Genomic DNA, 25,393 nt, shown 5'->3' on the forward strand with positions numbered 1-25,393 from the left:
CAAGCGTACTCCAAGATTGGCCGTACAAAAGTTTTGTAGGCCGTTAATTTCACGTCCCGTGTAGCGCATTCCAGTTTTTTCTTTAAAAAGTATAGTTTTTGGTTTGCCTTGGAACATATATTATCAATGTGTGAATGCCATTGCAATGTGTGCATAATACTGACTCCTAAGTATTTGAAAGATGCTGCATTATTCAGAGGATGGTTTCCGATGTGGTATATGAAGGAAAGTTCGCTCCTACTTGAGCGAATATGCGTAAATGTTGTTTTGCTATAGTTTATTTCCATGTCCCATTTTAAACACCACTCGTCTAAGGCCTGTAAACTTCTGTTCAGATTAATTTGGTCACCTTCGCAACCTATTGGGGAATAAATCAAACAATCATCGGCAAAAAGTTTCATTTTAACAGGCGGTTCAACTAGCACACCGATATCATTAACAAACAACAAGAACAGTATTGGTCCCAAAACAGAACCTTGGGGAACCCCAGAGTACACACGCAATGGATTTGAAATGCAATCCTCAATCCTTGCAGACTGTTGACGCATAGATAAATAGGCCTCTATCCATTGTATTACTTCTTTACCTATTCCTATTTTATCGAGCTTAAGAAGCAATTTATGGTGAGAAAGCCTATTGGAAGCTTCCCTAAAATAAACACTTATTACGTTTGTAGGTGTGCATCCATGTTCAAGTAGAAATCATGAAGTGTTTCTGTTAACTGTGTGACCGTAGAAAGACCGCTCCTAAATCAGTGCTGGATTGTGCAAAGTAACTCGTTAGTGTCAAGAAAACTAATACAGTAAAAGCTCGTTAATTCGAACTCGTGGGGGACTGAAAAATTGTTCGAATTAAGCGGAGTTTGAATTAACGAGCAGGCGGCAAAAAAAAAAAAAAAGATGGCCATTGCATTTGGCTGCTAGGGCCGAAGCCAAAATAGCCATATCTGGGATCGTCATCGAGGAATACGCACTACTACTCTTTGAGGTCGGCGATTGCGGGTATTAAAATCATGCGAGTCCAAACACCAAAGGAAATAAAGATATACAATCAATTTATGCGCCTGGAACTAATGGTAAATGTACCCACGTGAGCGTCAGGCTTAATGATGAAATATGACACTATTTATGCTTCAAAAACATGTTTATTAACAAAAGAATAATGATCGAAGCATAACGAGCAAGCTCATGCAAAATGCGACAAGAAAAGACTACTCGTGCATTCCACCGATCGCAGCCGCCGCAGCGCAACGAAAACCTGAAACGGCTTGCTCCGGAGCATCGGCGGCGGCGGCGCCCGCGCGTCAGAGAAAACCTGCTACGGCATGCGCCGGAGAGTGGTGTGCAGCGAGCGATGAGCGAGCGCGGCTTCGGCCGCTTATCTGTTATTTCTGCCAGCGTCCGCTGCGGCGTACGCGGTTGTTGCGACGCGCGTCTTTTCTTTTCTTTCTTTCCTCTTATCTTTGAACTCTCCTCTATCTGCACGCGGCAGCGGTGATGGCTCGGCCTGAGCCAATCGGCAGGCCCGTGCACTTTCCTTTTCGTCCTTCCCTCAGTCGCAACAACAACAACGCCGGAGGCTCCAGCAAGGAAATTGGCGGCTCGCCTCGTGCGTGCAAAAATGCGCGCTGGCTTATTTATTCTCGTCGCTGTGCATATTAAAAAAAAATTTTCAATGCATTGTACTCGTTACGAGGCGACTTCTATTTACGAGAAGCAATGTCGGCTGCCGGCTCCTAGTTCGAATTAACCGACGTGAGTACCGGTACGTTCGAATTATCGGGCGTTCCGGCCCATTGATATACATAGGGCTTTGCAGGGACCCGGGCATCAGTTCGAATTAACCGGCGGTTCGAATTAAGCGATTTCGAATTAACGAGCTTTTACTGTAATATGTTTTGCAATAACGTGTTCTAGGGCCTTGCAGCAAACTGACGTCAAGGATATGGGTCGGTAATTGTTTACTTGCGTACGGTTGCCATTTTTAATATATTCTCTCTATATTCTCTCGCCTAAGTGGTGATCGGTGCTTTTTCAGCACCTCACACCGATCGAAATTCGGTGTACATCCACAATCACGGCAGTGAATTCCTATATAAGTATCCGAGCTGCTCTGTGCACATTATTATAATTTGATTTTAGCCTTTCATTAAGGAAATGACCAGTTTGGCTTATAGATCTCCTCCCACAGGATTCATACTATCCTGCAAAGCGTAGTATGAAGGAAAACAAAAATTAAGAAATATGTTGGTACCCCTTTAATTTAGCTATCAAAGGGCCAAGGTTGCCAGAGTGACGGGCCACAAAAGTTGTGCTCTGTGCACCTCTCGGGCCTGCCCTGTTCTTGTGGCCCACAGTGGACTCTCACATACCAGTACATACGCGCATGCTGCTGTGGTGACAACCAAGCCTCACCTGGCCTCCATCATTTTGCTTGTTGATACATGCGCAGCACTTTGTGTTTGCCAGCATCTTCAGAAGGAGAGTGAGTAAATGCGGCGAGTGCCTCACAGCCAGGTGCAGGGCACTGTGGTGAAAGGGGAAAGTGAGAGCAAAAGAAATCACACGTTTCAGACATGTCTGCAGCTTGCTTGTGGTTGCTTGCTTTTGGGACGATGGTTACCCACTGCAGGAGGGCACATGGAGCCATGATCATCCAATGCACCACTGCAAGGTACCGTATTTCCTGGCGTATAAGTCGACTTTTTTTCACTAAATCTTCGCCGGTGTGCTTTATAAAATGGTGCAATTTATATATGCATAAAATCATGCGTGATGGTGCAACCCCAATATGTACAGTCTTTCTTTCTTCCTTTCTTTGGGGGGGAGGGAAACTGGGCGGAAAGAAATCTTGTGTCAAGAGTGGAGTGACTGCTGGTACACATGTTAGCTTCTAGAGCTCACTGTGTGGGCAGCACAACGACAGCAGTCGAGTGGCAGCGATGAAGGCCGCCAGCTTCCGTGATACAGGTGCCTCAGTGATTGAAAGTCATGCTATAGTTTGCTGTTACAGTTCAGTTTTTATTAAATAAAAGGGTAACCCCACGAAACTGATGCATTAACTAAAGGGTACCCCAATATTTACTGTTATGTTGCGGTGCCCAAGATATACCAGTTACAAAAAGCACCACTTCGTTATCATTATCAGTTGCCCGTGTGAGAAGTCACAGTGCTTCCAGCATAGAGTTTCTCACTATATTGCTTCCAGCTTTCGATCGCTGCTTCGCTTTTTGCATGCACGTCATTAGGCTGGTTCAGGCGTGTTGTGATCATTTGCGTATTCGTCCTGAGTGCAATATGCCGCAGGGGCAATGACAGGGGCATGCCTACAACATCGCATAAAAGTTGTTCAGAGGACAATGATGGTTATCCAGTGATGCTGCCAGCTGAAGTAGCTCAAGTTTTTTAACAGTGTATTGGAGGACAAGGCCTTCAAAGCCTTCAAACGAAGTGCAATAAATATTGGCTTACTGCGCCAAGAAGAGTGTTAGGTGAAGATTTTTCTCTGCTAGAATTTGCAGCTAAATGAAAATTTTGTTTACTAAAATTTAGAACCCTGAAATGGGTAAGTTTCGAATTTCACAGCGAGTGTACAAGCGTGCATCATTTCATTATGCCAGCTGGGTTAGCATAGGTGTAGCTTATATACTTGTGCGACTTATAATCCAGAAAGTATGGTACTATTACATCCAGCATACCTTTCTTCTTTGCCCTTGTGTCATTTACATATCAATTACCATTAAATTGAGGCCCTGTCAAGATGGCATTGATGTGAGAAAAGCTGTACTAATGATGCAGCTCTTAAATGTAAAAACTACATATTGGCAAACATAGCTATCACAATGATCGCAACAATAAATAAATAAATAAAATAAATAAATAAAAAGAAATAAGGGGTATTATTGACATTATGACAAAAGGGCGCCTTATGTGAAATGTTATGGACCACCGATGCCAGCAGATATGCAAGTTGTTTTTATGCAGCTGCACACCACCAGAGCAGCTTCATGTTTTTTTTCACACGTGCCACACGGGGTTCCACAATGCCTGTGGAAATGCAGAACTGGTGCCCTACAACAGGACAGTGAAGCAACAGCGATTCACTAGTGGGCACAAAACAGAAGGACAAACACACAAGCTGCTAGTGTTACACTAAGGGGCCTGGCAAGGCAGCCTGTTTTACATGTATTCATTCACTGTTGCTCCGACATCTCTTTTTATGTGTCACCACCAAACATTACTTGAATCTTGCCTTTTACTCTCAGCTTCAACTCTGCCTGTTTATCAAAGCTTGTGGATGGCACAAGGGCACACTACTAGCGTGCGCTACTCGAATAGCGCGAACCCGTTTTCACATCCACTGAAAACTGCAGTGATTGCAGGACGCGTATTTACAGCAAAATGTGCCTCTGCCATCTGCAAACAGCTTTTGCTGAAAGCTGCCTCTGCACAAACAAACGGAATGCTGTGGCACAATTCACATCCTCACGGCATGGCATGAGTGCTGCTGCACGAGTTGCTGCGTCTACACCGTGGGGACCATGTTTAATGATGTGAAAAAGCATGCCAGCACTGCAATTCCATAATTCCATAAAAATTTAATTCCTTGCCACTAAATAGGTGAAGTTTCCAGTTGCTCCATTTTTGTAGTGTGCTAGTGGCATCAATATTTGTTACACTGCCATCACCCTCACTCTCTATTTTCATTGTTGCCATCATCTATAATCAGCTAAGTTTTTAGATAAAAATACAGTTGAACTGACTTATAACAATACTGGTTTTAACAATATATCGGACACAACAATGAGCTGCAGCTTCAGTGCTGTGAACCTTTGTCTGTTCTATGGTAAAATAAACAGCCTAATACAATATGCCCATTCTGCATTATTGGTTAGAGCAATTAAATCTGGCCACGGGGCCCAAAGAAAGAAGACAAAATCTAGAAAGAAAAAATCGAGCGACAGCACCCTTTCACAGCTCCAAAACACGAGGGGGAAACGCGCTCTCAGAGTGTCACAAGCATGCTAGCCGGCGTGTGTGTGGCAGCTCGCGTTTCTTTCTCCCCAGCACCCGCCGTTCTTTTTCCTTTGAGCATAGACATGCACTCAGTAGCCAGATTTATGGAAACATTGCAGTAAGTGGTTTATTTTGCCGTAGAACACACAAAAGTTCTCGTGCGATTATAGGTTGTTTAGAATCTACTTCTTTGTGTCTAATTAAAATATTGGATGTCAGTACCCTAAATTTTTTTTTTTCTCGTGTAACTCAGTTATAAATATTAACGGTTATAACAATGGAATTTCCTTGGCACTTGAATATTGTTATAAGCAGGTTCCATTGTATTCTTAAAAAATATCCACACATTCTTGAAAATCAGTTGTCAGTCCCTTTAACAACACAGTGAAACAATGAAAAATAAGTGTTCAGTGGCAAGTTGCCCCTGGTGTCTATATTACAAAGGCAAGAAAGCTTACAGGGACTATTTTAAACACAAGCAAATGGTTTAAATTTTATTCTTGCATATTCCAGCATGGCAGTCTGCATCACCTCGTCTCATAAAGTTATGTACACGGGCATTTGGGGTCAGGGATAGCATTCAAGATAACATGCCATCCACAACACTGAACTACGGAAAGTCGACATGTTGGTACATAAAGACACAAATGCACCAGTGGAGATAAACCTCCACTTGCAATTACTAGAGTGTATATCGTCCAAGGCTGGACAAAGATACTTGGCAATTGTATCATGGGACAATACAAGATACTCAGGCCACAAGTATTTGAGATGTAGATACAAGATATTACCGCAATTATTGTATGTGACACAACACTTTCCATTTGTATCTTAAGATACTTCGATACATTAGCAAATTTCATATTATAGATCGATATAAAGTAGCAACAAACATGCATGCACAAAAACGTTTGCTTGTAAATTTCATAACTCCGACCAAGCTTGTTTCATTTGAGATAAATGTCTGTTAATATCTCAAAATTTTTGTCTTTCTTGCTCAAAGTACAATATTTTCATTCCAAAACAATTTATTGGGGTAGCTTTTGCTGCTTAATATGAAAGCTCTTTATACGCTGCACTGTCAATGGTTTTTGTTTGTCACTCTTGTAATTGCTGGGAGTTGCTGCTCTGCTTGCCGACTAGCTAGTGGGTGTCCATCTAATTACAAGAACGTCAATAAGCCTCAGCACGATGGCACAAATACTGATGTGGAGCTTTACCTTGTCCATAAACGTATTACTGTTTATGCGTGTAACGTAGTTCAAAAACCCACTTTTAGGGCTTGCGAGTAACAATCACGTACACAAAATGGCTGTGTTATACACAAGTCTCCTGGAAGCAGCGCCATCCATGCTTTGGTTCACAACATTCAAACTTACAACCATCAGATCTTTCAAATCACTGATGTGTGAAAACCACTAGACTTAAGGGCCCTTAACAAAGTCTGGCCATTTTGAGCTGACAAGCGCAGAGTATACAATGCGGACTAACAATTGTGTCTGCAAAGTATTACATCACCACGCGCCACGGAAAGATCTTGAATTTCAAACCGAACGCCGTTTTTCCTTCTCCTCGCGGCCGCTGTGCTCCAAGCCGGATGGTGACGTACTAGCGTCCCTGCGCCAACGTACTTGGGTCCGCAGTGTGACATTGCTTGTGGTGACACGTGACTTGGAGAATTATTCAAGACACCATCTGTTATTTGTGAGATCTGCTGCTTGAATTGACAAATTGAAGTTTAGAGAAATAATAAAACACACAAATGTGTGTTTTTTTGTTTTTCTTCGCACCGAAGCAAGAGAGATGTACTTCCTCTTCATCTGCTTGTTCGCATGATCGTACAGTCATGTGCGCAGGTACCGAAACTATGCCATTTTCTACCGTGTTCGAGCTCATGACCATGTTCTGCGATCTGCTTGTTCTACCTCAGTATTCGTGTAACACTGAATTATACCACTAGTCAAGGATCCTTGTGCACAGCGTGCAAAATCATGCGCTGTGCGAAACCAGACAACCACAACAGCTCATGGGCAGTGCCGAAAAAAAGCAAAAAGTGAGGAGAAAAAAAGAATGAAGGTGGGGCCCGTGACGTATACGTCACGCAATCCTCGAGGTTCGATATGGGAGAATGCAGGAAAGGAATTTCGCTTGCGAAGGCTAAATGACGCGAGTGGAGAGAGTGTCTCGCTATGCAGTGCAGCTCGCCTCCTGAAATCAAGGGTTCGCGGTACTGAAATATTTCTATCTCGGCTATTAATGAGCAGAATTGAAAATTTTTTGTGGCAGAACGCTCCCCAGAGGACACGTAACAACTTTCAGCGTATAACCAAACATTTACTATGGGGGCCTGGTGAGGGGCCCTTTAAGGCAACCCAATTTTTGCATTCTTTAAACTTTGTGACAAAGCAAGAGAAAGTTCAATAACACTAGAGCGGCATCAGAATTTGCACGAAAGACGCCGCATGCATTGGCATACACACCACAGTGTGGTGGCTACGAGTAAGCTTCATGGCAGCGACACAACTAGACACAAAAAAATCAAGAGAAAAGGTCGGCTGCGTGCAGGTGGTCAGGCGCTTTGTTGAGACAGCGCGAGCGCATGAGCCTGCTCCATCGCCTTTAGTTTTATTCAGGTAGCTTAGTGGCAGCAGTATCAGCTTGCGAAGTTCGGCCAATGGTGATGTTGCGATAGCCTTGTATCTTAAGATGCAAGATACATTCTTTCATGTATCAGAAATATATATGCAGATACAGATCTTGCCTGACGTATCATGATACAGATACAAGATACCCAAAAAGTATCTAAGGTGGTATCTAAGATATATGTACTTTGATAATGCCTAGCTCTACCTCTAATGAATGGGAAGAGTGATGGGACTGAAGGAGTGACTAGGTGCAGCTTGACTGATTTCCATCTAGTTTGCAGGTGTTAACACCATATAAATGCATAAGACCAGCTTTCTATGGTCTGGATGCCCAATGCATGCTCATGTTACACACCCATCTCTGTCATGCATGGTAGCCAGATTCAAAGAATGAAATAACAGCACATGAAGAGGGAACAAATAGGAAAAGACAAACACAAGCACTGACAGCCCAAGGGCTTTAGCCTGCTATCTGCAATAAACACACACACACGCACACACATTATTTTATTTGAAGGTTATTTCCTCCTATGAGTGTCCAACCAGCTACACTAGCTAGATTCTGTGAGCATCACTTACTTGTTGCCATGCAGGTCAGAGATTGGAATCATTTCTGCAACCAGTCTGGTCAGGGTTTTTGTTGAGCACTTGCTCATGAGCTCTTTTGTCATCCAGCACATTACTGCATACATCGCAGTTCCAAGCCTGTTGCTTGTCTTACTGGTGCAAACACTGACTGAGCCATCAAACGAGTCATGCCCTGAACTGTGGGCTGACTCGTCTTCAACCTTGATGACAGCCTCTTTGGAGCTCCCACAGGGACAGGCCATGCTACTGTGTTGAAATCCAGGTTCTGTTTCATTGCGGTTTCCTTCGCCACCCAAGGAGAGTCTGCCCATGGAGGCCTCGAGCCCATTTCCATCGGTGGCCATGACGATTGATTCCAGGGTAGGAGTAGACACTGGCAAAGTGGCAAAGTGGTGCAATGTTATGAGAAATTAAAGGAAACCCTGAAACTGAGCTAGCTGACATATTATGCCTCTCAAGTGGCAAATTCCTCTTGCCAAAAGTGGAAGTCTTATGTCAGAAAATAGTTAAACACTAAAAGACCGTGGCAACAACTCACCATGGCTAGCTAACTCTTAGTGTTAAAGAATAATTATGCTATCTAAAAAAAAAATCGCCCTATGGCATTCAGCTCCATTTTTGAATCTGTGTTTTGCACTCTTAGGTTCTCAAGCCATGTGAGCATGACATACCGTATTTTCCAGTCTATAAGTCGCACACGCTTTCCTTTCTGAATTTTTTTTGTTGGTGCATCTCATAGAATGGTACAACATATATACAGTCAAAATTGGATTGGATGCTATCGCCATGCCCTTTGTATTGAGCAGGCATCAAATGACGCTCCACCGCATGTCACCTACTGCCATGCACAGCAACTACAATTCACTGCACTTGTTGCCATTGTTGTTGTGCGCGTGTGTTGTCACATCCTTGCTAACCATGATGCCACATGCAAAGCAAAGTTGGAAAAGTTATGACGCGAAATTTAAGCTGGTACAGTGCAGTTGAATTTGCAGTGGAGCATAGAAACTGAGCAGCAGGGAGGGAAGTCGGCACGAAAATGATTCCGGACTGGCACAAAGGCTCCAGTGTGCTCTACCAGTTAGTCAGAAGATGACAGTGATGTGCCAGTGGAACCTGAAATAGCTGCATTGTTTGTAAGCAACTTGGAGGAGGATGACTTCGATGGCTTTGACTAAACGCCGTTATGTAAGCTATCACTACCATTGTTCATGCTATCAGAATAAAATACTTCTGAAAACTATTGTCCAGACGTTGGAAGGTGCTTGCACGCAATCGATTATGCTAGTTGTTATGCTCCTGTTTATTACTTTTCACGTTGTATCTTTTCTGCTAGTAGTGGCTGGCGACGTTGAATGGAACCCCGGCCCCGTCACAGGCACTCTTTCTTCACTTGAATCTATTTCCAAAGCACTATCTCGTTTAGAATCCTCCCAAAGCACCGTGCTAAATGAACTCGCACTAATACGTACTTCCCAAACTAGCATTGACGCTACGATCAGCAGACTTTCTGCTCGAGTTGATATCTTAGAAGAATGAGTTGATGAAGTTCAATCACTGCACTCACAGCCTTCTTGATGACACAAGTGACTGCATTGCTAATCTGGGTTGCCAATTAAAAGCGCTGGCGGAAAAATGCGACGACACGGAAAACCGACAGAGGCGTTCTAACCTGCTGTTTTTGGGAATTCCTGATGCTAACAATGAAAGCTGGGCACAATCAGAAATGCACATAACCTCATTCTTATACGAGAAGCTTACCATTTCCACTGCAATGGCCGATTTAGAGTGTGCACACAGACTAGGTCGCTTCCAGAAAAACAAAAATCGTCCCATCATCGTCAAATTCGCAGGTTTTAAAGATAAAAACGCCATCCTTCAAGCAGCTTCCAAACTTAAAGGCTCTTCTTTTGCAGTTCGTGAGGATTTCTCTGCGCGCTTGCACGCAGCCCGGAAAAAGTTATATTCGTTTGGTATACAAATGGGCTCCCAATTTAAAATTCGTTTTGACAGGCTCATCATAGATGACAAACAGTTTGTCTATGACGCCGAGTCTGATTCAGTCATAGAACTAACAAACTAGCCATCAACTCGAATTACAAATCTTCCATTTTCCCACTCTACCCTACCCAGCTATGCGCCATCAAGGAGCCCCACATTTCACACGGTGTGAGTTACGCTAACTAATGCTCGAAGCTTCATGCCAAAAAAAGAAACACTGGAAATGATCATAACGGATGATGACACTGACACTGCTGTTATCACAGAGTCATGGCTAAACTCTGATATCGAGGACCATGAACTTCTGAACAACCCATCGTATACTGTTTATAGGCACGATAGGACCGGTTGTCGGGGGGCATCTTGGTATTTGTCAAACAATGGCTGGTCTCTTCTCACTTGTCTACTGAAAGTCACCACGAGATCCTTTGCCTCAAGATAGTACTGCCGACAAGCACGACCATACTGATTTCTTGTTACCGTCCCCCTCATTGCGACATTTCATTTACAAACGAACTTAATTCCATCATATCCAATCTAATCTCCCGTTTTCCTCGTGCTAATCTCGTGCTATGCAGCAACTTCAACTTTCTGGATATTGACTAGGAAAACTGTATTGCTTCAACCCGCATGTCTAAAGATTTCCTAGAAGCAGTTCTTATGTACAACCTTAGCCAAGTAGTTACCAGACCTACTCGCATTACTAACATTCTTCATTTAGTACTTACTACCAATAATGAGCTAATTAATTCTTTACAATATGTTAAAGGTGTTAGCGATCACAACATTTTGTTTTTTAACATAGCTATAGAGCTTCCTACACACCAGCCGTCTATTAAATACATCCAAGATTACAATAAAGCAAACTTTCCAGAAATTAACAATCAGCTAGAATCTTTCTTTGTAGACTTCCATCAATCACCCTCTTCCAGAACAGTTGAGCAAAACTGGTTACTATATAAACATAAACTTTTGTCTCTTCTTGATGCTCATGTTCCTCTTGTACTTATTCGCAGGGATGCCGGCAGACCCTGGTATTCGAACAACCTTAAAAAACTATCTAGAAAAAAGAAGCGCATTTTCTGCGAACTCAAACGACACAACAATTTGCAAAAATGGGAAAAATACTTTACGGTATTGCGGGACTACACAAGTTTGCTGAGGCAATCTAAACGCAAATATTTCCACCAGGACTTGCTGAGAATTCTGCGTGACAACCCTTGCAAATTCTGGAACTCATTATCACTTAAACATACTTCTTGTCAAAGTATCGCGTTGATCAACTCGGATGGGTCTCCTGTTTCAGTGAATCAGCGTCCCGATGTCATGAACTCTTATTTTTGCTCAGTTTTCACTAATGACCCTCCTACTGATATTCCTATGTTGCCACCTACTGACTAATCAGAAATGCCGGCTGCTACTATACCTACTCAAGGAATCTCCAATTTAATTGATAACCTTAAACTTTCCAGTGCGCCAGGCCCAGACGGCATAATGGCAAAAGCTTTGAAGCGCACCAAATCGCAGTCTAGCCGCTTCTTGAATTTGATTTTCACTCAATCTATTGCCTCTTCTACTATTCTGAGTGATTGGAAAATTAGCAGTGTTGTACCTATGCACAAATCCGGTAGCCGTTCCAGTCCACGTAATTACCGACCTATTTACTTAACCTGCATACCTTGTAAAATTCTAGAGCATCATTGCATTGCATCTCATCTAGACAAGAACTCTTTTTCTTTCCCAATCAACATGGATTTAGCTGAGGCCACTCATGTGAAACACAACTGTTCGAATTCACCACAGACCTTCACCTCCACCTTGACTGCCGTTTTCAAATCGATGTTATCTATCTTGACTTTGCCAAGGCATTTGATCGTGTCGCCCATCTACGTCTTACTGTGAAACTTGCTCGCCTTAATCTTGACCCACTTGTACTGTCCTAGATTGAATGTTTTCTCACAAACCGCTCACAGCACACTGTCATCGATAACCTCAAGTCGTCAAGTAGTCCAGTCTTGTCAGGTGTACCACAGGGCTCTGTGCTCGGGCCTCTTTTGTTTCTCATTTTTATAAATGACCTCCCTAACAGCATTCTTCATCAATTCGATTATTCACTGATGACTGCATTCTGTATTAGTGTATATCCTGCCATAATGACTAACTATATTATTATCTCGACAAATTCTTATTGTCAGGCATTTTTAACACAGTTTAAAGAAACCACACTGACAAAAACAACAAAGACACATGGGCTTGTTAAACCTTTCCTTACATTGTTCTGTGCCCTTTTTTAACACAGGAAAGAAAGTACAAAATGCAATGCGCGAAGGCGTGCTTCACTGCAGATGTGATGCTTTTCCTTATATTACAAGCACTTATTGATGTAGATATATGCTTTGGGAGAATTTCTGTGTCCATCTCAGAGAAGGGGGGAGACCTGTCAAGCTTATTCATGCTTGTCTGTTGTCTTATTTTGCTTTTTCCCAATACACTATCTTGCAACAAAAATACTGGAACACCAACTAGACAAATCAGTCACACTTCTTTGAACATAGAGTAGTTAGGCAAACATCATCTTGAAGTCACGGCTACCATTTGCAATGCCCAGCAACGTTAGTGCTGCACTAATTGGCTTCGTAGTGCATTACGGCTGTTTACATTATGCGATGTGCAGAAAATGCAATGTAATCTGTCATTGACGTAATAGTTCTGCGGAAACCCGCAAGGTGGAGTAATTAATAAAGAGAAAGTGAGACATCCAGCCAAAGCGTCACTGAGTGCTGCAGGGAGGACCCATATGGGTTCCTTGAGAGAGGGGCTTCGCAGTTGAAGAGGGGTTCGTCCTGGTCTGGGACTCGAACCTGGGACCAGCGCCTTTCTGGGGCGGCCGCTCTGCCATCTGAGCTAAGCAGCTGGCTAGCAGAGGGCAAGAGTTTGACGTAATAGTTCTGCAGAAAGCCGCAAGGTGGAGAGAAGTAATTATTAAGGGAAAGTGAGACGCCCACCCAAACGTAAATTTGACTTCGCCCGCCATCTGCTAGCCACCTGGTTAGCTCAGATGGTGGAGCGGCTGCCGCGGAAAGGTGGTGGTCCTGAGTTTGAGTCCAGGACCAGGGTTCGAGTCCATGACCAGGACGAATTTTTCCTCAAATGTGAAGCTTTCATTTCAAGGAGGCCATATGGGTTTTCTTTGTGGTGCTTGGCTGCATTTGGGTGGATGTCTCACTTTCCCTTTATTAATCTGCCATTGAAGTATTGATTTAAATGCGACTATTAAAAAGCTACAAGCTTTTGTTCAATGAAGGCTGGCACGCACTGTGTATATTATACTTTATACAGCACTCGTCATGTATCCTTCTAACTCTGTGTATTCCGTTGTTTTCACACTGATTAATAAGTATGTATACTTTCATATATGCTTGTTTTCACTTCAGTGTTAAGCAAGAAAGAAGCATCTGCCATATTCATATAATAATAATTTTTAATAATACTAATAATAGAAATAAATATGATATGTCTTGACTACCTTCATTACTCTTGCAACACCCATTTATTCTTTGCAAAAGGGCAAAATTCAGGAAGATATTGGGTTTAACTTGATTTTTATAAATTTTGTTCTAAGTGCGAAAATCGAGCATTATCGGATTTTGCCCCCCCAAAAAAGGACCCTGCTTATATGCTGAACTTCAGTGCATGTCCTTCATTGTGTGATCTCGTATGAGATTGGCAGTATTGCTAAATAAAACTAATAATAGAATAGCAGCCATTGTGGCCCCTCCCAGGGGCCCTGGAACAGATTTGGTGATGCTGCATAGCTCCATGACCTGGGGCACTCTTCCAGAGTCCTTGTGGCATGGGCGCAAGGATAGCCATCAGCCGGTTACTCTGCTTGCCACATTACAAAGGCCACATGACAGTTTCGGGCCAAAGATGTAGAGCATTTATTGGTGATTTGTCTTTATGTTTGCTTGTGAGCAAAAATTGACCTCGCAATAAAAGACACATGTTCAGCACCATCTGTGTCACAAACAGCTAACGTAGCTCATTTTTACTACAGCAAAGGCTGTAGTTTTGTACATAAGTCCATGATAGGTTGGCATCTGAAAAACTAAAGAAAATATTAAGTTGAGGTTGAGTAGTAGAGAACTACTCACCCTGGTGCAGCAGTGGCGTAGAGGTAGAGTATCCGCCTTGCGTGCAAGAGGACTGTGGTTCGAATCCCGGTGCTGTGCAATTTTCCACCGGATTAAAAGAACAAAAAAAATCTGCATGTTGATAAAATTGCATAAACAGGCCTGGAGTGTGGCCTGATCCCGGTGACCAGAACCGGTAATGCACTCCCTCACCAGAGCAAGATTGGCTACCATGGTGCAGTACTTGGCCACAACCTCCTATATGAACACAACAATCAAACCACGGCCCTCAGTCCCCAGCGGCTGCAAAGCAACTGAACCACGGCGGCGGTCAGACCTGTGATGCAGCAGGGGTGCTAAGAATACCGGGTCCGAACAGGCCGCCATTGGAATCTGAACCTGGCAACGTTTGACACTAGAACGTTATCTAGTGAGGCGAGTCCAGCAGTGCTATTGGAGGAATTAGAGGCCAGTAAATGGGATATGATAGGGCTCAGTGAAGTTAGGAGGCCAAAAGAAGCATATACAGTGCTAAAAAGCGGGCACGTCCTGTGCTACCGGGGCTTAGCGGAGAGACGAGAACTAAGAGTCGGATTCCTGATTAATAAGGATATAGCTGGTAACATACAGGTGTTCTATAGCATTAACGAGAGGGTGGCAGGTCTTGTTGTGAAACTTAATAAGAGGTACAAATTGAAGCTCATACAGTATGGTCTACGCCCCTACATCCAGTCATGGTGACCAAAAAGTCTAAAGCTTCTATGAAGACGTGGGATCGCCGATGGGTAAAGTCAAAACAAAATGCACTATACTGATGGGTGACTTCAATGCCAAGGTAGGCAAGAAGCAGGCTGGAGACAAGTCAGTGGGGGAATATGGCATAGGCACTAGGAATAGCGGGGGAGAGTTATTAGTAGAGATTGCAGAACAGAATAATGTGCAGATAATGAATACCTTCTTCCGCAAGCGGCACAGCTGAAAGTTGACGTGGAGGAGCCCGAATGGCGAGACTAGAAATGAAATAGACTTTATACTTTGCGCTGACCCTGGCATCATACAAGATGTGGACGTGCTCGGCAAGGTGCGCTGCAGTGACCATAGGATGGTAAGAACTCGAATTAGCTTAGACTTGAGGAGGGAACGGAAGAAACTGGTACATAAGAAGCCGATCAATGAGTTAGCGGTAAGAGAAAAAATAGAGGAATTCCAGATCAAGCTACAGAACAGGTATTCGGCTTTAACTCCGGAAGAGGACCTTAGTGTTGAAGCAATGAACGACAATCTTGTGGGCATCATTAAGGAGTGTGCAATAGAAGTCGGTGGTAACTCCGTTAGACAGGATACCAGTAAGCTATCCCAGGAGACGAAAGATCTCATCAAGAAACGCTAATGTATGAAAGCCTCTAACCCTACAGCTAGAATAGAACTGGCAGAACTTTCGAAGTTAATCAACAAGTGTAAGACAGCTGACATAAGAAAGTATAATATGGATAGAATTGAACATGCTCTCAGGGATGGAGGAAGCCTAAAAGCAGTGCAGAAGAAACTAGGAATTGGCAAGAATCAGATGTCTGCGTTAAGAGACAAAGCCGGCAATATCATTACTAATATGGATGAGATAGTTCAAGTGGCTGAGGAATTCTATAGAGATTTATACAGTACCAGTGGCACCCACGACGATAATGGAAGAGAGAATAGTCTAGAGGAATTTGAAATCCCACAAGTAACGCCAGAAGAAGTAAAGAAAGCCTTGGGAGCTATGCAAAGGGTGAAGGCAGTTGGGGAGGATCAGGTAACAGCAGATTTGTTGAAGGATGGTAGGCAGATTGTTCTAGAAAAACTGGCCACCCTGTATGCGCAATGCCTCATGACGTCGAGCGTACCGGAATCTTGGAAGAACGCTAACATAATCCTAATCCATAAGAAAGGGGACGCCAAAGACTTGAAAAATTATAGACCGATCAGTTTACTGTCTGTTGCCTACAAAGTATTTACTAAGGTAATCGCAAATAAAATCAGGAACACCTTAGACTTCTGTCAAGCAAAGGACCAGGCAGGATTCCATAAAGGCTACTCAACAATAGACTATATTCACACAATCAATCAGGTGATAGAGAAGTGTGCGGAATATAGCCAACCCTTATATATAGCTTTCATTGATTACAAGAAAGTGTTTGATTCAAAGCGATCAAGGCAGAAAGCTGGGCTAGTTGGTGTGTCATCATTATTAGCGCTCGTCCTGTCGTCTTCTCTGTCTGTGTCCCTGCTATTTTGCGCTAGTCTTTTGAATGTTTGATTCAGTCGAAACCTCATCAGTCATGGAGGCACCAGGGAATCAGGGTGTACACGAGCCGTATGTACAAATACTGAAATATATCTATAGCGGCTCCACAGCCACCGTAATCCTCCATAGAGAAAGCAAGAAAATCCCGATAAAGAAAGGCGTTAGGCAGGGAGATACAATCTCTCTAATGCTATTCACAGCGTGTTTACAGGAAGTATTCAGAGACCTGGATTGGGAAGAATTGGGGACAAAAGTTAATGGAGAATACCTTAGTAACTTGCGATTCGCTGATGATATTGCCTTACTTAGTAACTCAGGGGACCAATTGCAATGCATGCTCACTGACCTGGAGAGGCAAAGCAGAAGAGTGGGTCTAAAAATTAACCTGCAGAACACTAAAGTAATGTTTACCAGTCTCGGAAGAGAACAGCAATTTACAATAGGTAGCGAGGCACTGGAAATGGTAAGGGAATACATCTACTTAGGGCAGGTAGTGACGGCGGATCCGGATCGTGAGACTGAAATAATCAGAAGAATAAGAATGGGCTGGTGTGCGTTTGGCAGGCATTCTCAGATCATGAACAGCAGGTTGCCATTATCCCTCAAGAGAAAAGTTTATAACAGCTGTGTCTTACCAGTACTCACGTACGGGGCAGAAACCTGGAGGGTTATGAAACTGGTTTTACTTAAATTGAGGACGCACAACGAGCTATGGAAAGAAGAATGATGGGTGTAACGTTAAGGGATAAGAAAAGAGCAGATTGGGTGAGGGAACAAACGCAAGTTAATGACATCGTAGTTGAAATCAAGAAAAAGAAATGGGCATGGGCAGGACATGTAATGAGGAGGGAAGATAACCGATGGTCATTAAGGGTTACGGACTGGATTCCAAGGGAAGGTAAGCGTAGCAGGGGGCAGCAGAAAGTTAGGTGGGTGGATGAGATTAAGGAGTTTGCAGGGACAACATGTCCACAATGACCGGAGTAGTACATGACCGGAGTAGTTGGAGAAGTATGGGAGAGGCCTTTGCCCTACAGTGGGTGTAACCAGGCTGATGATGATGATGAATGACCAACTAATACTCCAGGAAGACTTAAACAAAATAGCAAATTGGTGCTCTCTTTGGCTCATGTCCCTCAACGTTTCCAAGTGCAAGTACATGTGTGTAACTCGCAAGCGGGAATTGATTAACCACCGGTACTCTCTTAAATCCACAGCTCTTTCTCAAGTTGGTTCTTACCGTAATCGAGGCGTTACTTTCACTAATCAGCTTACGTGGTCTGCACACATAACTCAACTTATAAACGACAGTTCTAAATCACTTGGCCTACTCAAAAGATCGATTTTTCTGTCTCCTGTTCCCGTACGCAAGCTCGCCTATGAAACATTCATTCAGACTAAACTTGAGTAAGCCTCACCCATTTGGAACCCTCACCAGACTTACCTCATCAACTCCCTCGAAACAGTGCAGAATTGCGCAGCACGTTTTATCGCTTCAAACTATGACTGGCATACAAGTATAAGCGGCATTAAATCATCCCTCAGCATCCCTAGTCTAACACTTTGTAGGAAGATTTCACAACTTTCCCTTTTCCACAAACTCTATTATAATTTCCCACATCTCAGGAACACTCTTCTACTTCCACCCACCCGCTCTTCTAAGCGTCTACTTAACAACCTGAGACTACAACGTCTTCATGGTTCCTCTAATGCCTTCAACAACTCTTTCTTACCTAGTGCTATTGTATTGTGGAATGCGCTACCCAACCGTATAGTAAATGAAGGGGATCCAAATAAATTTAGGAACTTATTGTCATATTTTTTAAACCCTTAACCTACAACTACTACGCTGTTACTCTTTTTAAGTACGAACTGTCTTTTTTACCGCTGTATTATACTGCCTGTTGTGTTGCCATTTCTACTGCCAGTTCGTACTTTGTTTTGTTTTTAATTTTTCTCGCCCATCGTCTACTAGCATGTATACTAAGTTTTGTTTACTGTTGTACAAATAAGTTAACCATTGTACAATAATGACCATAGTGTTTATTGATGCTTTTGCCCCCCCCCCCCTTATGTAATGCCCTGAAAGGGGTCCTTATGGGACAATCATCATCATCAGCCTGGTTACGCCCACTGCAGGGCAAAGGCCTCTCCCATACTTCTTTAACTACCCCGGTCATGTACTAATTGTGGCCATGCAAACGTCTTAATCTCATCCACCCCCCTAACTTTCTGCCGCCCCCTGCTACGCTTCCCTTCCCTTGAAATCCAGTCCGTAACAATGACCATCGTTTATCTTCCCTCCTCATTACATGTCCTGCCCATGCCCATTTCTTTTTCTTGATTTCAACTAAGATGTCATTAACTCGCGTTTGTTCCCTCACCCAATCTGCTCTTTTCTTATCCCTCAACGTTGCACCTATCATTCTTCTTTCCACAGCTCGTTGCGTCGCCCTCAATTTGAGTAGAACCCTTTTCGTAAGCCTCCAGGTTTCTGCCCCGTAGGTGAGTACTGGTAAGACACAGCTGTTATACACTTTTCTCGTGAGGGATAATGGCAACCTGCTGTTCATGATCTGAGAATGCCTGCCAAATGCACCCAATATGATACAATAAATGATGACGATGTCAGCACTGCCTACCGCAGGATGCATGCAGAGGTGGCGGCCACTGCAAGCACATATTTTCGTGATATTTTCTTATTACCTGATCCTCAATTAGTTTTCCAATTGCTTACCGAGTGAAAAGGTGCATCTCATACACCAGTGTGACTCAAATTTTTTTTTTGTGTGAAAAACTGCTGTATTGAGGGGGGTGCGACTTATACAAAGGTGCGGCTTATAGACGGGAAAATATGGTATATATAAAACCCACCAGCCAGAAAAAGTCTAGTTTTCAATGCACCTATGCTGTGGCTTGGCGTACACTGAGCTCTTGCAGATGCTCTAAAAGCATGTGCGAAATACAAAATCCTGGTGCCCCTCTGTACCGATGACTGCTGAGCTCTTGTGTGATATAACTATTGCACAGACTTATAATGTACACAAGAGTTTTGTTCTCTTCTGATATGACAGCTGTAATGCTGCAGCACATTCTCAAGTCAGTGTCACAAGAGTTGAAGATGTCTGAAATATTACCCATTTTTAAAAATAGTATTGAATTACACCTTCAGGCTAAGTGTATTTCGTTTTGAACCTCATTTTGTGCCCTTTCTTATTTCTTTTCATTGTGCACCAAATTAGAAGGCATGTATGCTGTTTTGGGGCACACTAATAAACAATTCAATTCAATTAGCTTGTCATCAAATTTCCAAAGACATCCCTAGACAAGGGATGGTGGATCACCTTCTAATCTTTCGCTACATTGCCGAGATTGTAACTGCACGCCAGAGTTAGACGAATGCGCAATATTGTACAGGCATAAGAATGAAGATACGCGTTTTATGGTGGAGGCATGGCATATCTATAATAGTGGAAGTGCGTGCGTGAGTCAGCCTTCGATTACTTTGCATAAGGAAGAGATTAAGTGCCTTAACAGTTATCTCTCTCGTAGGCCGGCACATGTAACCGATTGACACATGGTGTTACCATTCCTGAGCATGCGCAGATGAGTTTTGTGTCTTCTTTCTTTTTTCGCCTCAGTGCTCCCTTCAGTTGATAGTCGGCGTTCCTGTTGTCCACTTCTCTACTCTTGTGTCCTGTGTGCACGCCTCACTTCTATTTCGCATAATGAATCCTTACCAACTAGCTCAGCTTTCTGTCGTTCTAACCTAGACAAGGTTAACAAACAGTGAAAGTGAGTAAAATATCTACGTTGAAAATACAATTTTTAAGAGAGTCCTGAATGACCCCTCGGGCTTGGTGAAAAAACACAGTCCGCAGGTAGCATACTCTGCGGTGAACATCTTAGCCAAGTTTTGCAGTCGTGCACGGTGCGTGGATCTTGCAAGCGGAGCGTGAAATCACTTTTCTCCCAAACACGCTCTTTTCAACCAAAGCCTGCTCCTCACTCTTTTCTGGAGGCTTTATTTCGTAATATAGCAGATTCCCATATGTCGCTGCTATTGGCCAATAGCTGACATCAATCAAGAAAGGTGTTTGGATCAGTGCACTTCTTCCTACTGTTTGTGTACGTTTATTGATCAAGTTAAATAACTACGTTTAAGTAAGCGAAAATCTGCTGTTGAATTTTGATAATAATTACGCACTTCAGGAAGAAGGTTTCTATCATCTGCTCACGCTCGGCCACGGCCGCACGCGTAGGAATTAAACTTAGGCTGCCCTGCTTATCGGTGTAGAAGTCGTCGGGCATCACTAATTTCGACTAACTCTTTCGATAATGCTCAAATGGCCTCGCACCACGCAAAACTTGAGATCAGACCACATGCACGCTTGCCAGTGTGCACTCACTCCTGGTTAGATGCCTTGGCAGACGCATTGATAGTGCTTCAAAATGCACAAGTTGGAATGTGGCTAGTATCTGTCGGTCCACACCACACAACAGGTCCGCACCACATAGCATGGTCAGACTGGAGCATATGAGTGCGAGCACGCACTCAAGCCATCATGCACACAGCAAACGTTGGTTTGGTTTGGTTAGTTTGGGTTTAATGGCACAAAGGCAACTAAGGCCATGCTGCGCCAGACGCAAGACAGAATGAACGTTAGAGCAGGTAAACCTGCATTACATTAAAGTTGGTGTAAATAACCAGTTTTTTTCTAAAACGTCGAACAGGTGAGCAAATGGCACTAGGGGGTCATCTGCTAGTAATAGGGCAGGGTGTAATGGAGTGTGCAAATTATACACGCTGTGTAAAAACCTCCGTCTCAGTGTGTTGATGTATGGACATGTTATTAGGATGAGTATGACTGTGAGAGGTTCATGGCATTTTTCGCAGGTTGGCGGGTTTTCTTTTCGGAGGAGGAAATTGTGTGTCAGATGTGTGTGTCCAATTTGAAGTCAACACAAGATCACCTCGTAGAACCGTTGCTGGTGTCTGCATGATTTCCACTCGCAAATTACAGGTTTGATAAGATGTAGCTTATTGTTCAAACATTTGTCCCAATCGTATTGCCATTTTGACGTCAAGGCCTTCAGAATCGCATTTATACTGTCTTTATATGGAAGTGCTGTATTTCTAATGTTTTCATACACTGCCATTGATGCGCACCTATCCACTGCTTCGTTACCCGGTATACCAACATGACTTGGTACCCAGCAAAACCTAATTGACCTGCCGTATTTGTTTATTGTTATCATGTTTAAGATATCCCCTAACAGGGGTTTACATTTGGATTTCATGTGAAGAGCCTTTAACGTGCTTAGTGAATCGGTGTATATGATCGTGTTTCCTAGTTTTTCAGCGATGATTTTTTTAACCACAGTCCATATTGCATAGACTTCAGCTGTGTAGACCGAGGCGTGCTGTGGCAAATGAATACTTCTTTCCCAATGTTCTGTTATGGCCCACACACCCACGTGTTCTTTTGTTTTAGAGCCATCAGTTTAAAATTGCGTGTAATATTGATATTTGTCCTGTAGAAAGCGGAATTCTTGTATAATGTGTTCGTGTGGGGTGTCTTTCTTCTTTAAATGTGTCAATGTCCAATCACATAACGGTGCGAAATCACGCCACGGGGGCAAATGCTGTGGCTTTCTCTCAACCTGGAGGACTTCGCGAGGAATGTTATAATCCCAAATATATTCCTTATATCGCAGGACAAGTGGCTTAATCATGTTTGGTTTGTTTGTATAGGGTAAGCGTGAGTTACACTGTGTGACAATGTTGAAGCATATGTGTTGTGGTGACGACTGAATTCTGAGTACGTAAGAAAGAGTTGGTAGCACTCTGCGCTGCTGTAAAGGAGGTTCATTACAGTCAACATACAAACTCTGGACAGGCGATGTTCTGTAAGCACCAGTTGCCAGTCGTAGTTCAAGGTTATGAACTGGATCAAGTCGTCGGACGTAAGACTGTCTGGCTGAACCGTATATGATGCTACCATAATCTAATATGCTGCGCACCAAAGTGCGGTAAATGCATAGCAGGCATTCACAGTCAGAGCCCCAGCGCTTCCGGGACAGGAATTTGAGGACGTTAAGTGCATTGTTCGCTTTTATTTTAAGGCTCTTTATGTGAGCGAGAAAGTTCAACTTTTTATCAAACAGAACACCCAGAAACTTGTGTTCTTGTTTTACTGGTAGTGTGGCTTCTTGTAGCATAAGGGTGGGATCTGGTTGTAGGCCTCTATTTAGTGTAAAGACAACACTAATAGTTTTTTCACTTGAGAAACGAAAACCGTTTTCAGACGCCCATTGTGTTAGTTTGTTTAATGTAATTTGAATTTGCCGTTTGCAGGATGTCAGGTTCGATGCACGACACGCAATTTGTAGATCATCCACATATAATGAATGCATTACAGAGGATGGAATTACCTTATTGACCGAGTTCATTTTCACCACAATGTTGTGCTTAGTATGCATCCTTGGGGTACACCATTTTCTTGAGTGAATACACGTGACAGCGCCGTTCCTAAACGCACTTGGAATGTTCGGTTCGACATGAAATCGGCTAGACATTTGAGCATTCTACCTCGGATTACTAAATCTGCCAAGTCCCTTAAAATACCAAACCTCCATGTTGTGTCGTACGCCTTTTCTAGGTCAAAGAAAACAGTGAGACAGTTTTGCTTGTGCAGAAACGCAGCACGTATCTCGTCTTCTAGCTGGACTAGGTGATCTGTTGTGGAGAGCTTTCTTGTATCCACACTGATGGTTATCTAGCAGGTTCTCTGTTTCGAGGACGTATGTTAATCTTATGTTCATGATGGCTTCATAGGACTTTGCAAGACAACTTGTGAGTGCTATGGGTCTGTAGCTGGTTGCTGTTGTGGGAGGTTTTCCAGCTTTCAAGAAAGGGATTATGATGGCTTTCTTCCATTCTTTGGGCATTTTTCCCGTTTCCCAGATTATGTTGAAGAAACGAAGCAAGGTCTCAATTGCTTTAGGGGAAAGGTGAGCTAGCATTGCGTAATGTACCCTGTCCGGACCGGGTGCTGTTTTTTTGCCAGTAGTAAGTACTCTGTTGATTTCTGGAAGTGTTAAAGCGACATTATACAGTCTTTCTGAACTTCCTGTGGTCGGAAGCTTTAGTTTTTCTGCTAACTGCTTATGTTTTAGAAATTCTGCAGAGTAGTTTACTGAGCTTGATATATCATGAAAGTGCTGCCCTAATATGACTGCTTGTTCTACTAAATTTGTTTGTGTGTCTGGGGGTGAAAGTATGGGTATCGTGTAAGGAGCGTAGTTGCCTCTAAACTTACGAACCTGATCCCACAATCTTTTGGAAGTTATCGAGCTATTTATTGACGAGACATAATTTTTCCAGGACTGTCTTTCGACTTGTCTGCATGTGTACCTGGCTTTCACTATTGCTTTTTTGAACGAGAGTAGATTATCTTGTGTTGGATATCGCCGAAAGATACCCCACGCTTTGTTTTGTAGTTTTTTTGTTTGCGTACATTCCTTCGTCCACCAGGGTTTTAGGTTTTTTCTTAGGAAGCTAGACGATTGTGGGATTGTTTCTGCTGCTGCAGCAAGTATACAGGCGGTTATCTTATCATTCATTTCATCTATGGTTAGCTCATCTGGTATGTTACCCATGGTGGCCTTTTCAGTAAATAGAGGCCAGCCTGCTAGATGGAGTTTCCAACGGGGTGGCCTCAGTGGGATGATAGGAAAAGGAGATGCTCTTTTAATGATAGCAGGCATATGGTCACTACCATAGGGGTTCTCAATGACACTCCACTGAAAATCGCCAAAAAGAGATGGAGAGCACAGTGCCAGATCTAGGCAACTCAACCCTCCTGTGCTTGGGCAGTAGTAAGTCGCCGCACCGGTGTTTAAAATGCATACATCATTTGTTAGGATAAAATCTTCAAGTGTTTGACCCCTGGTGTCAGTTGTTTTACTACCCCACAACGTGTTATATGCGTTAAAATCACCGCCTATTAAAAATGGTTCAGTTAGCTGGTTTAAAATTAACTCTACATCTTTTATGGTAAAGTGTGAATGCAGGGGAATGTATACTGAACAAATTGTGATAGTTTTATGAGCTAAAACGGTGACAGCAACAGCTTCTATGTGACTGTTAATAGGAACTTCTCTAGCTGCAATACCACCCTGCAGAAAAATGGCTACACCACCTGACAGCCGGTTCGTCTGCGTACGGTCCTGCCGTACAACAGTGAAAACTTTTAAAATGTTTTTGTGTTTTTCGCCTAGGTTTGTTTCCTGTGAGCACAGGGCCACAGGAGAGAAGTTTATTAACATGTCTTTGATGTCACCCAAGTTATGTAAGAGACCTCTACAATTCCAATGGATCATAAAAGCCATTATAAAATTGAAAGGAAAAGTGATATTAACGAGTGAATAGGAGATAAGAAAGATGTTAGGCGACATGGATCTGAAGAAGGCAGATGCAATGGAGCGATAACCCTTAGGTTATCGCCTTCTTATTTTGGGTGGTTATTGGGAGTTTGTCCCTCTTTAAGCGCTCGAGAGAGCGCTTCTCCTTCAGTGTCGATGACACCGGGGTTTTTGCGTCGACCTCCATCGCTCTCTCTGAGGCGCTGGAGCACCAAGAGTTTGGCGCCGAGACACGTGTCTCGGGCCTTGGTGTTCGCTTGATCTTAGGGCCCTGCGGGACTGGTGTCTCCAGGGCCTTCG

At 43.2% G+C, this 25,393-nt stretch overlaps 1 protein-coding gene across 7 annotated transcripts in view; it reads right to left on the minus strand.

The window, feature by feature from the left end:
• Rel (nuclear factor NF-kappa-B family member relish) overlaps positions 1–25,393 on the minus strand; it is a 417,698-nt gene that overhangs the window by 76,417 nt on the left and 315,888 nt on the right. For all 7 annotated transcript variants that reach the window (XM_055064994.1, XM_050168416.2, XM_055064991.1 and 4 more), the window contains 3 exons: positions 14,404–14,475; positions 8,240–8,621; positions 2,415–2,526 (listed from right to left, as the gene is read on the minus strand). In XM_055064994.1, the coding sequence (XP_054920969.1) occupies positions 2,415–2,526; positions 8,240–8,621; positions 14,404–14,475 (566 nt within the window). The remainder of the gene's footprint in view (positions 1–2,414; positions 2,527–8,239; positions 8,622–14,403; positions 14,476–25,393) is intronic.

Source organism: Dermacentor andersoni, chromosome 1 (assembly GCF_023375885.2).
Source record: "Dermacentor andersoni chromosome 1, qqDerAnde1_hic_scaffold, whole genome shotgun sequence".
Taxonomy (NCBI): domain Eukaryota; kingdom Metazoa; phylum Arthropoda; class Arachnida; order Ixodida; family Ixodidae; genus Dermacentor; species Dermacentor andersoni.